Raw genomic sequence first — 16,826 nt, 5'->3', positions numbered from 1 at the left:
GCACACTTAGCCAGCACTCTTAAGCAAAAATCCATTTGCAGTACAGTTTCAGGGTATTACGTCAAAAGGCTAGCACATGGTAGATAAATTATGCTAAAATGCTTCCAGGCCCCTATTGACAGCTACAACTCTCAGCCTAGCTCAGTTTACTGGAATTAACCTGGACAAAAGCAATTAAGTTACACCTACAAATTACAGACACTTAAAATAACAGCTTGATGAAAAAATACATGCCTGACTGTAGAGGTTTATTATCTTTGCAAATGGACTGCTCTGTCATCAAGATACAAGTAACACATTTCTGCATAGGAACTACAGAGGCAATTGCTCAACAGTTGGTTCTAGAGCACTGTAAGCAGACTGCAGCAGCTTGGGAGGTCAGTTCAACATGGCAGCATCCAGTATTCTTGTGCTCCACAGCCAACAGAAGCAGCTTGTGCATTTTAAGAACAGACAACTAGACCACCTACAGATACACTTTACAAGCTAGTAAGTGACTTCAGTGCACTAACTGTTGCAACGCACTGTGATGCTATCTTTTCTTTTCAAAAGGTAGTTCAGACTAATAGTACAAGCTCTTTCCCCACCCCTTACCCGCTCAAGGATCCAACTACCTGCAAAGAAAATGTGGGAGCATAATGAATTGCATAAAAGCTCTGCTGGAGAAGGTGTATGTCCTTAATATCTTTGTGGCATAATTAACTAACTATAAAAGTAATGCTCTATTTCGGAGTTATGGCTGAAGATGAAATAACAATTACTCCGTAATTTCTTATTGCCCTTACTTGCTACATTAGTTGTAGCGCAAGTTTGTAAACCAGGAAGCTGAGTCTAGTGCAATGAAGAAGAGGGCATGCACAAAATACTTCCCAAAGACAGACTGATTCAAAGTCATTAAAGTTGACACAAGACCGCGGATCCAACCCCTCAGCATTATGTGACATCACCAAGAAGTAGCACAGAAGTTTTTAATATAATGACCTTACTTTCACTGTCACTTTTCCTGGTGCAGTTCCCTACCCAAACTGTGGCAAGAGAAAGGCAGGATATTGGACAGGAGGAGAAAGCAAGAAATAGCACTTGCACCTGAAAGAAACCAGAACACAAGCAGTTTGCCAGAAAGCCAAGTTATAAGGGAAGGAGCTCAGCAACAAATACACAATCTCATGGTATAATTTGCAAATTTTTGATAGGCAATAGGATGGCATAAAAAAATACAGAAACTGGATTCTCATACAGAATATAAACTCATGTAGTGCCATCAGCTGAGATTGGTTCAGTTCACAGTTTTAATTTTACCAAAGAGAAAGCCAGGGCCATTTCTGTGTTACTATCCATTTATCATGCCAGATGAATTAATCACACATATGTATTTCAAAGGAAGTGAGAGAGGGACTTTATATAACAGCTTTTCTTTCGTCAAAACACTACTCAAGAAAGCATTTGACACTCCTCTACCACATGCTTTCCTCATATAACTTTAAAAAAAAAAGAAAAAATTAACTAACTGTTTCTACAAACACACACACCCCCATCCCCACCCTGAATGCTTTCGGAACAAAGAAAACGACAATAAATGTAACAGAACTCTCCTCAAAACACAACAAACTGAAACCCTGCAAGTGATTGCTGTAATATATAAAACACATATGGAGAGTAAGAAGCTGGAGTGACAGAAAGTGGTTGCACAGACATTTAGGAAATCTAAAACCATTGGAGCAAAAAGTCAAGCACAGCATTCATTAATCCTTTTCAAAGAAAATATAGGATAATGCATCACATTTTAAAATGTGCCACACAGCCTAAGACAATGTTTGGCACTGTTAAATATAACTAGTGAAATAGGCTATTAAAACACATTAGCACCTATTGAGAAAGTAATTCTGGAGACAAAACCAGAAAGGGTTGGTTTCATTTCCACATCCTTCATCGAGGGATCATTTTCCTGAAACCTTTGTATTTGCTCACCTCAGTTCTTCCTCATTGGCAAATACCTGACAATTTCTTTTCTTTCTCTCCTGTTTGCATCCTTCTGACACTGCAGGCTTAACGACATTCCTCCAAACAAGCTGGTACGTCCATAAAGCATAAGGTAGAGCCACATGGAAACGAAGCTCAAGTCTCAAATGCAGACTACCTAAATCAGCAGATGCTGCACTCTGCTCCTCAGCGCAGGGTTAAATAACACACTGAATTATTCTCAAGTCCCAGTAACACAGCCTTCATAAGCCCCTGAGTTTCCAGAAACTACACTGTTACCTGAGATACCATACTGCTATCTTAGGTAGCTAGCATACAGGTGCATTCACACCCTGGATTGCAGGCATATTTTTGAGGTGACTGATTAACAGATCTCTTCCTCGGTTGTGCACTGAGTTATCAGACTTCTTTGTCATTTTCCCTCAACTGAACTCCATTGCTGTCCACATTTTAAACTATTTCTAAGACTAAAGAAACAAGTAATTATTTTTTTGATGTCTCACTAATTTTCTTATAGAACCTCTTGCCATAGTAAATCAAACAGCAGCTGAGCATTTAGAAAGACTATTTATACACTAAATACATTTTAAACATCTGGTTAAGGTTAAAGCAAGCATATTTGTATTTGTTCACAATCATAAATGTACCTAAAAGAAGATGGGAGCTTTCTCTAGCGTAAATTCCTCCAGGTACAAATTTATAAGCTGTACACCATACACAGAAGAATAATTCAAGAACATAGGCAAACATGGCTGTACTCATGGCTTTCCCAGGATGCAGACAGCTAACAAAGTGTCCAGCCAGTTGAGGCCACACACACATGGTAAAGACAGCAAGAATGTTGCCTGCTACAGCAGCACTCCAGGTGTGTAAATAAAGGAGACCAGCCGAAGATGCTAAACCTGTGAAGGGACAGAAAAGAATAAAGTAAGTCACAGTCAGGTGTATTATCTACCACCACCTTGTTCACATTCTGACCAGGAAACAAAAAGAGTCTGGGAAATGTAACTGCTTTGCGGCCGTAAGAGCTGCATCACTAGAAGGACAATTATTCCCAACAGCCAAAGACAGCCTCTTATTTTTCCCAATATCTCATTCTCTTAAAGACTGTCTATTCAGTGCAGCAAAGACAGCAGAGAAATATCATCAAGAGCCAAAACTGAGCAGTTTTTCTTACATAGAGCTCTCCCAGCACAACAGAGGGATGATGCATTTTTTAAGAGATTAACAGGTCTGCCTGTTATATACCTCCTTTAACATAATACAGAAAGAATCATATAGGTTAATATGAAGAGAAAACATATCTTTCCTTGACCTTCTCTCCCTTTAGATAACCATATGATGGGCAAGAAAACAACTATTTATCTAACTGCAGGATTCCTGATTTACCATACTGCCTTTGACTGCGATGGGATTTAACCCCAAACACAACATTAACCACCACAGAAACTCTCTATAAAAGGACAACTTCATTTTAAAACTTTATTGTAGGGAAGAAAATGTTTACTATCTTTCACATCATGAAATGTGTAGAAACATTTCTAATCTTTTACTGTTACACATCAGGGTGCTGAGTATTTTAGAATACAACGTTTGAATCAGCTAAAGAACCATTCTGTACTTATTTTAAATTAGCAATGTGTGTACATCAAAAATCAAATGCTCACACTCACATTACAACCTGCACACACATTTCTTAAAACTAACACCTGCACCAAAAGGTGAATTATTTGGGTAACTGACAGTTTAAGTGTTGCCAGCTCTTGTGCCTTTATTGTGACTTTCCTGATACTTGGTATTTGATTTTGGTCCCTGACTAGGAGAAACTCGAGTTTGCACTAAATTTCCTGTCTTCAAGGTGGTGGAAAATGACTTGAAAACGTTGGCTCTTAAGCGCTCCAAAAGAGAAGGTTGGTAAGAAACGAGCAAAACGTTAACTCATTTCCTTTGGTCTCTGTATTTTGATCTGTCCCAATTTATTATGAAATTTGTAGGAAGTACTGCTTCCTCTTCTTGATATAAACATCTACAATTAACTAAGGCCAAAAAATAAGCAAAATGATGATATTTTTAAACAGCATTTATACCACTAAATTTCACTCAGATGGATCTACAAATTAAACCAAGCTGTATCCATCCATCCATGCTGAGAAGGTATGGAAAACACACCTCTCCACAGTTCAAGAGCAGAATCACTTCCATCTCCTCCTACTTGCACCATGCATAGCTTGCTCCACAGCATAGCTACACCATCCTCCTGAAAACGGATGTCCAGATCCAGCACTTGAATCCCTCCTCCCACCACCCAGGGCCCCCTGTAGGCAGACTGGTTCGCAAATATATTGCTCCAGCAGAACTGCTTTGATGTTCATACTGTTTTACTGCCTGGAGATCTTAGCTACTAAGGAGACAGGAGGCAAGCTTGCCTCCAGGTGAACTACTCATTCAAGTACAAGTTATTGTGCCTTCTGTGGAATCGAGAGGCTTATGTCCCCTCAACCCCATAACCCTAGATGCAGCCTTACATAGCACAGATGGTGGGAACTGAGACACTACTCATGGGAACAAAACCTCATCAGGGGTTTCCGAAGAGAACAACGCGGCTCTGCAATGGCCTGCAGATTTGGCCTGTAACCCCGAGGCAACTGGTCAGATGTGTATACTACAGTCAGTGACAGAGAAAAGGACGCTTTGACTCGCAGCTGACTTTTCTGAGACATGGTGTAGGGTCAGAGAGCTTGAGTAAAGGGAATAAGGTTAATAGAAACAAAAATTGTGCCCAGAATTTGCACCCACCTACAAGAAACCAGGCAAAACGGGTGACAGAAGACCAGCTCCAAAATGAAAGCATCAGTCCATGAGCCAGACCCAACAGAACAGCACCTCTAATACAACAATAAGGAAAAAGAAATCATACATTAATATAATTTTATAAATGGAAAAAGAAACTTCTAGACACAGTCAAGGATGCTCGGTAATATTTTATCATCTTTTTAGTTTAAACAGAGCTCAATTTGAGCACAAAATGTCTTTATCACACAGCCTGCAACATTTTATCCCCTTCACTGGATGTAAAAAACATCCAGTTGAAAATAATGGCAGTTTATCATAATGTATAAGCGAGCTATGTTCAGCAGCAGAAGCACTCCACTGAAATACTGGGTACAAAAGGCAAAAAGGACTCAAGAGAAAATGAGAGAGAGGCATTCATCCCAAACAGAAGTATTTTCTTCACGTCAAATAAGAGGATCCTACAGCATCTAACATTGCTACCAGTCTTGGGTAGCTCTTGTGTATACCAATTCCAAATTATTAACTGACTCATCAGCTACTACATGTAGTTGACTCAGAATAACTAATCTGGACTCCTTCTAGATTTTGAAACCCCAGGTGAGCAACACACAGCATTAAGACTGAATTCTTACTAACCAAAACTTCCACAGAAGTCTGGTTTTTAATATTGCACGCGGTTTACTTCTTTTTATCTGCATGCATCTCTGATGTACACTATTTCCTACCACCTCCCTTCTGAAGTCAACTGCTACATTCATTTACTGCATACTCTAGATGCACTTCCTTCATAAGTCCTTGAACCTCAGTCCTAATTTAAAAATTGTTTTGCAATGTGGCAAATCAATTTTTTTATTACTGAAATAAAAATCACTCTGTGTTAGAAAATGTTAAGATTTATTCATATAGACACAATGCTCAGAGGTATCTGAAAACAAGAATGAATCCACAACCTGTGTCAAGTACCTTGTACCCACTTTATTCTGCATAAGTTCTTATACCATTGTCTGCTTAAGTTTTAGTCTGTCACCCACTACAGCACTGGCTTTTGATCACTGTTTTGTTTAAATAATCATAATTAAAAAAACACTTACCCATAAGGATTAGGATCTGGACCTGTATGTGGATGTCCACTTACTGCCCATCTAGAAATTAATGAGACCTCCCCAAATATCCACAGGGTGAGAAACATGAGGCTGCCAAAAGCAATCCCTGACAAAAGCCAATGATGGTGAGGAACAGCCTCTCTAACTGCATCACCGCGTTTGCTTGCTTCTTCTTTCCTCTTGTCTCCACCTAGAATAAGAATAGAAACATAGCTGAGCAAACTTTAAATCCTATTAGAAAGGGTTACTGAGAAATAGTCAAGATCACAAAATGACCAGAATAAATTACCAGCTCATACAGAAAAGATAATTTACCTGATCATTTGTGGAAACTGATAAGACAAAAAGTCTCTAATAACATCCCCAGATCTGTCAGGAAAAGCTACTTACCTTAAGTGTACAAAAATGGTAACCTACTCATATGATTATTTTTTATACTACTGGAATTTAAATCATTAAATTGGCTTTGAAAATCAGCAGAAAAGTTGTTAGAATTTGTTCAGAGGATTCTGTTCTCTGAAACTCTAAACTCTGATAAGAACAAAACCCGACACTTCCACGGAAGCCAGAAATAAACTCCCTTCCTTCTCCTTTTCCCATGCACTTTAGATCCTCTCTCATCTAAGGAGAAAGCACCACCTTTAATTGCGTAGACATATTGCTTTGTCACCTAGGAAAAAGAGAGATTCTCTTCCTAATCTCCTGCAGTAGATTCCCCTTCTAAAGCATGATGAAAGCTCAGGCTTAATTTATGTCATGTATGCAAGACTACAAACAATACACATGATGGCAGTTTATATTCACTAACACACAGATAAGGTCTTACCTTTCAATTAATTAATTCAGGTTATACTGAGAAGGAAAGAACTTCTGAGGACTTAACACGAGCTGCCTTAACCCACCAACGCAACCTTGCTGTCTTCCTTGGTAACACTACCTTCACGGTTTTTGAGAGTCCTTAGCCTATGCCAGACCCCACTGCTGTGTGCTCTGCCCAGACGCTCCAAGAACTCAGCCAAATTTTGATAAGGACAACTTGTCCACTCTTCCAATTCTTTCTGTTTATTTTGCCATATCAGCTGTTCCCCAGCTTTGTCCCATCTCCCCTTCTGTGTCAAAGGATATGCACTGGCAGAGAAACTCGAAGAGCAGACCGAATTAAGAAAATAACAGAAATACCACAGATGTTTCATGCTGGAATGAGGATAACCCCTTCTGGTTTTTATTGGTCTAGGTTATGCCTTTGCATTACTGTCACATTACTGATACTGCAACTAGTTGGCAGCTCCAACACCAGCTTACTACAGCTTGTATCCACTGTGATATTGATTCTGCCATGTTATGGAAGTACACCGTGGTTTCTAAAGTCTGCAAAGCTCATGCATCAGGTCTAAAATCAGACTGTACTGGGGAAAAAAAAAAAACAACACAGGATCAAAATCCAGTGACACATAGATAGGTATACCTTAGGATGTCTTCATAACCCCCACCTTTGCTGTAATACAGTTACCTGAATAAATTCGCTCTGCTGCTGCTATAAAACCAATTGTCAGTATGACAGTATTGGCAGCTTGAGAGCTCCAGACTGGGTTTAGTGATGTATACCAGATGCGAAGAACAAGGAGCATTATCTTGCCTAGTATGAAGCCCCATATCCTGATGAACCTGTAAGAATCAGTTTGTAAAACAGTAATGCATTTGAGGAAAAAAAAAATCTTACCTTCTCAGAAAAAAAAAATGTAATGTCAGTTACCTGTCAGTAATCCTATCAGTATAAGAAAATACCTTTGTAAACTGTTTCCTGACCACCATGTTACTGTCTGAACCAGCAATGAGGAAGAAACACCTGCAGCCAAGATGTATAGTCTAATTGAAGCGTTTGGTGCCTGGTACGATGCTAAGCTTCCTACAAACAAGCACACACATACAGAGGTTGCTTTAATGGTCAACAGAGATCAGGTAATAAGGATTTCCTGTGCATTAGTTCAATCTTGTCTGTAATTTGGATGGCTATACCATTCACCTGAAAACACATGACTATACATTTTTAAACAAACCAAAGAAATGTAGGTGTGGATAGAAACTGGGCATATAAGACCTTATAGCAGTTACCATTTTCAGGAGGAAAAAAAAAAAAAAGATTATCAAAGACTGCAGTGACTGTCTTAAGTACTTACGGTCATTGATTCCATAAATAGGATATATGTTTAAAATAGATATCTAAGCATATAGATATTCCTGAACAGTGCACTTAAATAACTCAAAAGCCATAAAACCTTATGTACGGTGACTGCTCCTTTCTAAAAAGGATATGGCTTTTACCACAGTCCACTTACTTCTATAGCTTTTGAAGTGCACTGTGACAAGAACCATATCCTTTTTAGAAAGGAGCGGCCACCATTGGCTTGGCAGGTGCAGAGGAGGCTTTCTCTGTCCCAGTATCTGGTCTCAGAGTGGTCATTAGCAGCCTGTGTCATCTTGTTACTGGAAACTGTCCTTCTCCCAGTCACACAAAGAGACCATGCACATGCATCTCTGCCATTTCCCACGTCACACTGACCTCACCTTTAACAGCAGTTTTAAACTCTGCTAGTAGGTTTCCAAATCAGGTGACTATGGGTCACACACATTCTCATAACTTCAGTCAGTGTGGCAAATTCTGGCCCAGGACCAGTGACAAACAGTAGGAGAAGCAACATTGTTTTGCTACCAGCCATTTGCTAAGTGAGTATGAGCCAAACTTGAAGAGACATTAAACAAGGAAGGCCAGAAATGTAGTTACTGATTCTGGCAATGCATGCTAGGCATCCTCCAACTGTCTATCTGCTCATTCTGCTCGAGTAAAAGATGCAAAGTTTAGAGCAAAGATGGTAAAATGAAACCAATGTGTAGTGAAGATGTACTTGTATGGACTTCAGCAGAGGTTGCACGTACAATGCACACAGATTTCTGTCACTAAATTGTACTGAAATACGCAACTCTGCCTCTTCAAGTCTTTCATCACCCGTGCTAACCAGATTAAAGCTAGCATGGGTTTGCCTACTTAGAGCAGACACACCTTTTGTTGCAGAGCAAGTACACCCAAAACATAAATATATCTATCCAGACATGCAAATTTATTGTGCATTTTCTAAACACATAGATTCAAATAGACACTACCACAGGGGTAGTTCATTAGTTTTGGGGTTTTTTTTTTAAATAGAACACAAAACCAAGTAGTATGAAAGGATACATAAATTAAAACAAAAGTTTCAGAGAAAATAAAGCTTCCTTTATTTTAAAGGCAAAAAGAAGGATGATGATGAATAAGGGAACACCCTTTTCCATCAAAACCAAGGAAATCCAACCCCCTAAATAGTCTGGTTTTAGCTAAGCATGAAGAATTTCCAGATATTTTGATTGTGAAATCGGAGACTGAGTATTTCCAGTGGCATGGGATAGAGCATGAATGGACTAGATAGTTCTGCACGATTTTGTTCAACAAGACTCAGTGGAAGGCTATGGCCTTTTGAGAAGGGAAAAAGATCAAAAAGAAGGAAGAAGTGTGTCTTTGTATGAAGAAGTAAAGAAAGCAGGAAGAACTGAGAAATAGGAGACACAGCAGCACAGTATGATAGGACAGAAATAATTTAAAAGTCAGAATGAAGTGGTGAGAACCAAATAAAAAGATATACATGGAAAGTCCTAAAGCCCAGTGCTGCCTGTGCAAGGGCATCTTGATAACTTGAGAACCTGCAGTAGGGAGGCAAGTAAAGAGTGAGAGTTCCCACTGGCTGCTAAACTCCTTGCTGGAGACAAAGAGGGTGAAGAACATGCTCTTACATCTTCCCCAGATGTTAATGCTCACTGTAGGGCAACACAGGTAAAGAGTATACAAAGGAAGTACAGTAGAACTGGGAGAGAATACTGTGTAGACTTGCCAAGGGGTGGACAATATTCAGTGTTTGGGAGATTGAAACAGCCAGGGCCATATGGTCACTGAGGGAACAACTCCTGTTCAGGCAGGAGCGAAGGGGAGATCGTATCTGTGTACAGCAATGCTCAGGTTAGCCTAGGCTGAGGATGCATACAACTTCAGTCTCCCCATGCTCCAAGGTCCTTCTGTGACCACCTCCATTAACACATCCATTCCCCCCAGATGGCTACTGAAGGTGCTAGTTTTTTGTGTGTAGTTAATACCTTCAGGAGTTTGTGATCCACATGAAGCAAACAGGTATCAACCAACAGACTTTACACACCATTATAGGACTGTCACTGCTCTTTATTTCGCAGAACAAAAATAACAAACATTTAAGCAATTTCCATCTCTTTTGGTAAAGTGAACTAGTAAACACAATAAGATGATCTCAAGGGCTAATCTTAAACACAGCAAATTCTGTGTTACTGCGATATCTGAAGGAAGGCAGGGTGCAATTTGAAATTCTTACACTCATAACTAGTTTCTAAATTAGCAGATCTTGCAGAAAGCAATACACTGAGCACCACTGCAGTGGAAAACTGTGCTCACTGAAAAGCTTATTAAAAAAACCCCAATATATTAAAAAAAAAGCTTAAAAGCTTATAAAAAAAAAAAAATCCCTCTGCGCAGGATGGAGACCCATGTCTCCTCTGAGTTCACCCAGGTGTTGCAAACTCATTAGCAACAACTTGCTTCCGAATCTGGCTGTAGTTGTCAAACCTTCTCCCAACAAACTTTCAGAAAATCAACAAGAGCTAAGACTTGCATTACTTAGCTGAAGACCAAAGAGGGAATCCCAGCAAGTCTCGGTTTAGGGAGGAGCATGTGGAATGGACAGTAAGGCAGATTTATCTTGAATTTAAGATGAAACTTTCTTCCTGCACAACTGACAATATGAAAGCCATCTCACATTTAGGATGAGACTATAATCCCATCAATACACTACAGGCATACAGAGAGATTTAATAAATAATAAAAAAAATACATTAAAAGAAAAAACTGCCTCAGAAACTAAGTCTACCAAAAAATGTTTCACTCACAGCAGATTACTTTCAGAATAGCCCCAAACCATTCTGTAACCTCTCATCCCTACCCAGTGTCACAGACGCAGAACTGCTTTCCAGAAAACACCTGCTCTGCAGACCTCTATGCAATACTGAAAACATTCCTACTGGGTATGACTTGTACTGATTTAAAAGCTTCTAGAAATAAAAGCGAAATGAGATTAGTCTTTAATTATGCAGCACTGGTCTGACAACCAACACAGTGGATGCAAACAATATTCCTTTGACCGTATCTAAAAGCCTGAGAGAAAAAGAAAAGCATGAGTTTGGGAGAGCGAGAACTTCTTATTCCTGTCTCTTTTAATAATCATCTGGGTTTTGAGGCAATTCAGAATGTTTATTCTTATACCTTGACAACCAAGACAGAATCTAAAACTCACTACGGCACATACTTACCAACCATAGTCAGTCTCAGAAGGGCTAGGATGTACTTATTGTTAGCCAACCTCCAAAAAGGGCCAGTTATCAGGAATACTGGAGAAAAGAAGGCAACAGCAAAAACTTCTAGACCTGTGAGTGCCAATGTCTGAAGGGGGAAGTAATAGATCATCGGCGGCAGTGCGTGGTAAAGAGACCAAGAAATGTAACCTAACAAAAAAAGAAAAAGCCCACATCATGTATTTTCAACAGCAGGATTTGCTGGAGATTACTTAAAAATACACCATTTTATATTTCCAAATGTGCAATAACAAAGGTATTTTAAAGCAGTTCAAGTCACAATAGCCACTTTCTGTGAAGCAATACATGCTATTTCAAGTTAAACAAACCCATTTCCCCAAGAAATACAACGATGAGAACAGCTTTTCCCCAGCTCACGCAGTAGTTCCTACTCCGATCTTCAGTGAAGGAGTGTTCAATCTAGGAAAGGCTTAGCCTTCGGCGGGAGCAATGCTGGCTAAGTAGCCCACCCGCAGTCTCAGGGCTCCTCAAAGACAGATGGGTGGCTAATTATTCTAGCGAATCGGTGGCCTCTCTGCCCTGAAGACACCTTACCTAGGCACACCAGCACCGCGCTAGATTTTCTCTACGTTTTGCAGGAGACGCCCCCAGCGCCTGAGCCCGCAGCCCCGCAGGCACCGGGGGCCGGCGAGCAGCCACCCGCTGGGCCCTGCCGAGGGCGGCTGAGCACCGCGCCGGACCGGCTCCGCAGGCACCCGCGCGAACACGCAGCTGAGAGCGCACAAGAAATCCCGGGCTGACCCCAGAGACGAAAGGCATTCAGCGCTAGAAGGAAAAAAAAAAAAAAAAAAAAAAAACGAAAACCCACCCAAGCAGAACATTCATCGGTCACCACTATTTAGTCATTTCCAGCGAAGGAGCTTTTCACCGGCAACACCTCCGCACGCACGGTAAGCCCACGGCACCCTGCCGGGGCTGCCCCGCTACGAGCGCCGGCCGTTCCCGGTAGAGACCCCCGCGCTGCCCTGCCGCAGGGCTCCCAAGCGGGGCCGAAGGATGCCGACCGGTGCCGTTTATGGCCTCCCGGCCCGTCCCCCCGCGGACACCGCTGCCCCTCAGAGTCCCCAGCCCCGTCGGGCGGCACCGCCGCCACCTACCCAGGAGGCTCTCCGAGAGAACGGCCTTCCACAGGGGGAACATCGCCCCGGCCCGGCCCGTGGGGGGCTTTGTCCCTCTCGCCCGCAGCCCGGTCCCGAGTGCCCGCGAGCGCGCGGCGCCGCCGCCCGGCCCGGCCCGGCCCGCCGCCCGGAGCCCGCCCGGCTCGCGGCCGCAGACGAGCGCGCGCCACGGCGCCCCCTGGCGGAGCGCAGTGGGCTCCGCGCTGAGCGCCCCGGCCGTCACCGGGCGGCGGGGGGAGCCGCTGCCCCCGGCGCGCGGCGGCGCGGCCGCGGGCCCTGGAGATGCGCCGCCGCCGGGAGGGCAGCGAGGAGACCCGCCGGATAGGGGCGGGGCTGGCCTGAGGGGGCCAGGGCTGGGGCCGAGGGACGACTCCAGGCCGCCGACATGCAACCCACCGGCCTCGGCCCGTGTGCCCTCGCTGAGAGAAACGGCGGCTCCCTTAGGCCTCCGGCTGCTGAGGACTGAGTTTCCCGTTCGTTCCCGTGCTTTGGCTGGTGAGGGAGAGGAGTGACCCCCTGCCCGAGCCCGCAGGGTGGCTGGGGAGCAGGCTGAGCCCTGGCGAAGCCCCACAGACCCGGTGGCTCTGCGGTCACAGAGGTGCTCATGGTGGCAAAGCCCATGTCAAGATGGCACTGCGGCTAGAGAGGATGGTGTGGTGAGAGGTGACTGTGAAAAGATATTCCGTTACACTAGGCATGTCTTCACGGAGGTCAGCTGGATGGCCAGAGTTTATATTTCACCGACCCGTGACAAGAACAGTGAGCAGATCTTGCCCCTTCACTGCTGCGTTACCAAAGAAGCGTTTGTCCACTGCATAGTCACACCAGCAAGTAACAAAACAGAAGCAAAGGATTGTCATCTCACAGGCTGATAGGGAAAAGAGGAGCAGACTCACTTCCTAGTCACATAAGTACATGGTTGTTACTGCCTGTCTTCTTTGGGGGGAGGGTGTGGTGTTCAAATTGGTCCCGTGCTCATCTTAATGAAATGTGCTTTGCTTTATAGCAGACTAAGGACTTCTGACAAGCAGTCCTGTCTGCAGAAAGCACCAAAAGAAGCCTTCCATCTGCTGAGATTCCTGGGTTAAGGCTTAAGCCCCTCTGTTAATTTTAGAAGAAACCCCGAGCTATATAAATGCAGCCACGATCACAGCAGCCAAGTTCTGACAAAAGGATTACATAAGCAGAATCTGCGTTTTAGAATTTAATTTTTGTCATGAAAAGTAAATCTGTAACTCAGCACTAAAAAGCCCTTTTGCCGTTGGAATACATAGTCTTCTTAAGTTTTACTAAGCTGCCAGCTGTATTTTCTCATTTGTGTTAAAACTGCTATCCCATTCTAACAAACCTTATGATACGTGGAACTCCGTAGGAGTGAACTATAAACCCCAGACACCTGTTAAATATGACCTATTACTAGCAATGAATTCCTGTCAAAACATTGGGGGGGGCAGATTACTAGGAAGGAGTTTGTTCCAGTAGTCTTGCAATCAAGTCATTCATTTACCCTGCAGTATAATGGGGTTCAGCTAGTTACAGAAACTCTCTTGAATTTTGATTGGTATTTGAACAGATATATATGTTCACGTATATATGCCCACAAAAGAATTGAAGGATTTTGAGGAAGAAGTCGACCTCTCTAGGGGAGTTCATAGGTTTAATGACAGTCCTTATCTTTTCTCCAAGTTCCATGTCACTAAAGGCATCTTGTATTTTCTTCGTTTAAGAAAGGCCATCCCAGAACAGTCACCAATTTCACTTGTCACTGGTTTAGGATTATGCAAGTGTTGACACCATTTCATCTTGCTGTGGCGTGACGCGAATGGAACTTGTAAGATGAGATCCTTGGCCAGAGTAAACCCAGAACATGGCTGCTTTTGTTGCTGCATAGAAGGAGTGTGAGGCTCGCAGGATGTATTCCGCCAGTAAATATTTTAAACAATTTTGCAACACTTTTTGTAATTACAGTATGTTGCTTCAAGGTTCAGAGGTGGAGTTCCGGTAAAAATGGACATGACTGGAATCATGAACCTGACGTGCTTGTGTGGCTTCCATTAAAATCATAATGCAATGAAAATAATGCAATTCCTGACAAATTTAGACACTGTTTTCTAGGTACTCTCTCTGAGATTCTTAAGAACCTACTGAGTTAGGCTTCAAATATAACCAAGTTACATTCCAGTTCTCTGCACAGAGTTAACAAACAGATAATCATCAGAGCACAAGAGGAGGGAGTTTTCAGGTGTAATGTGTTTTGAAATGAAAACAACCATGTCTTAAATACAAAAGTCGATGCTTACAAGGTGCTTCATTACACATATATGTAATATATGCCTTTCACTAAATTTTTTTGTTCTTGGAGTGCCACACATGTAGCTGAAAAAAAATAAAGCAGTAGCACTTGATCTATACAGGAATACAACGATGTCAAACCATCAAAACCAAGGTAGCATACTACAGTAGGAGCTTCCACTCACAGAAGGAGCATCTTCATTTTAATATACCCTTAACCTAAAGTGGACATAAAAAAATATCTGAATTTAACAGAAAATAAATTACAGCCCCACAACGCTATTGGTATGGACAGTGGTAAACCTCTCTAAAGCTAGTGATTGTAAAAAACAATGTTTTATTTGGGTTCAAACTATATGTGGTATTTGACATTGGCTAAATGCCAGGTATCCACCAAGTCGCTCTATCACTTCCCCCTCCCCCCCCTTTTTTTTTCTCAACAGGGCAAAAAGGGGGAAAGAAAATAAGATAGGAAAAAACCAACCCTTGTGGGTAAAACAAAAGCAGTTTTAATGTAAGCAAAGCAGAAGCAAACAAGGTCTGCATGGGGAAGCAAAAAGAAAACAGATTTATTCTCTACTTCCCACTAACAGGCGATATTGGGCCTTCTCAGGAGCCGGGCTCCCATATGCGTAGTGGTTGCCTTGGAGGACCAAGGGTGACACCTTCCCCCCCCCTTTCTCCTTTTTCCCAGCTTTATACTCGAGCAGAGGTCATATGGTATGGAATAGCCTTTTGGTCAGCTCGGGTCAGCTGTCCTGGCTGTGTCCTCTCCCAAGATCTTGCCCACCCCGTCCCACTGGGGGACGGAAATGTTGGAAAGAGCCTTGGTGCTGTGTAAGCACTGCTCGGCAGTAGCCACACCACCGGTGTGTTATCAACACCCTGCCAGCTCCCAGCATAAAACACAGCACCAGGAGGGCTGCTATAGGGGAAAACCAATTCCGGCTCAGCCAGACCCAGTACACTATAATAAAAACATGATTTGAAACACAGAATAAACACGTGTGGGAGAGAGGCAAGTCGACATCAATCTGTCAGCTCTGCGCAGCCCCTGAGAAGCAGCAAGGCTTTGACGAGAAACAGGCCTTGGGAGAAAGATAAGAAACTGCCAAGTTGTGCCAATGTGGCAGGGAAAAACAACACTGAACTGTGAGAAGTCACCACTGCATGAACAGTGAATGAATGAGAAGTTGATTGGTCTGTACAGCGAGTGTTAGAGTGGTGTTACGCTGATAGAAGAAAAGGTAGATAGCTGCCTAATTGCTGATTTGCTAATTATGAAGTAAGAAATTTACTATTATATTACTTAGTATGTACTATTGTAATAATAAAGGGTCTTTCCTTTTGCACTTCATGGAGAGTTGGTGCCTCAATTGCCACACACATGGAATTTAAAAGAACTGTCAGACACCTGGGAGAAATTGTCCTGGCATATTGCCCCGTAGAAATGTGCCCAAATGGGTATGATTAAGAAGCAGAAGAAAGTGCCAGAGAAATAGAGGGAAAAAGCATAAAAGTACAAACACAAATTAGGATTAAGAAATTGACTCTGGAAAAAAAATGGGGTGGGTGGATTTACAGTTAGTCACCTGCCACAGTGGCAGTGGAAACACAAAGACTTGCAGGTCATTAGATGCCTATTCTGTTTGCACAACAGTGTCAAGCTTCTTAGTCATTACACCTCTTATGCAAAACTCTATATGCATATTCATACTCAACTTTAATTTGGTTGTCATTTTCTCAAGGTTACAGTACGTTGGCTATAAAATACTGTTCATTTGTTACACCTGGGCTGAAGTGTAACCTCCTCTCTTGTAAATTAGCCCTAAAACACACAGTACTAATAAATATTGAGACTCGCTAAAGACCTTTTTCAGTAAAATGTTCTGTGTGACGTGGTTCACAGACATTGCCCCAGAGTAATTCCAGTAATGTACTCCCTATAACGGGTCTTGATTAATTTCAACATGTATTAGAAATGGCAGGTACGATCGAGTCTGATGACAGAACCTAAGCACCTATAATAAACCCGTTGAAGTCAGATAGTGTTGCAGGT

The 16,826-nt window shown here is 42.4% G+C and overlaps 1 protein-coding gene across 6 annotated transcripts in view; it reads right to left on the bottom strand.

The window, feature by feature from the left end:
* The window catches only part of CWH43 (cell wall biogenesis 43 C-terminal homolog), a 29,352-nt gene extending 16,415 nt beyond the window's left edge, over positions 1-12,937 (bottom strand). Inside the window, exons 1-7 of one of the 6 annotated variants that reach the window (XM_074904777.1) lie at positions 12,872-12,937; positions 11,295-11,486; positions 7,662-7,782; positions 7,387-7,541; positions 5,865-6,066; positions 4,777-4,865; positions 2,628-2,882 (exon numbers count right to left, since the gene is read on the bottom strand). In XM_074904777.1, coding sequence (XP_074760878.1) covers positions 2,628-2,882; positions 4,777-4,865; positions 5,865-6,066; positions 7,387-7,541; positions 7,662-7,782; positions 11,295-11,448 — 976 coding nt within the window. In that variant the 5' untranslated portion in view covers positions 11,449-11,486; positions 12,872-12,937. Of the gene's footprint in view, positions 1-2,627; positions 2,883-4,776; positions 4,866-5,864; positions 6,067-7,386; positions 7,542-7,629; positions 7,783-11,294; positions 11,487-12,454; positions 12,595-12,871 lie in introns of those variants that run through there. The other 5 variants (XM_074904776.1, XM_074904779.1, XM_074904780.1 and 2 more) reach the window with 5 other exon arrangements.
* Between the last annotated feature and the right edge of the window lie 3,889 nt (positions 12,938-16,826).

Source organism: Athene noctua, chromosome 4 (assembly GCF_965140245.1).
Source record: "Athene noctua chromosome 4, bAthNoc1.hap1.1, whole genome shotgun sequence".
In the NCBI taxonomy this organism is placed as follows: Eukaryota; Metazoa; Chordata; class Aves; order Strigiformes; family Strigidae; genus Athene; species Athene noctua.
This window is presented reverse-complemented; position numbering and strand designations above follow the sequence as displayed.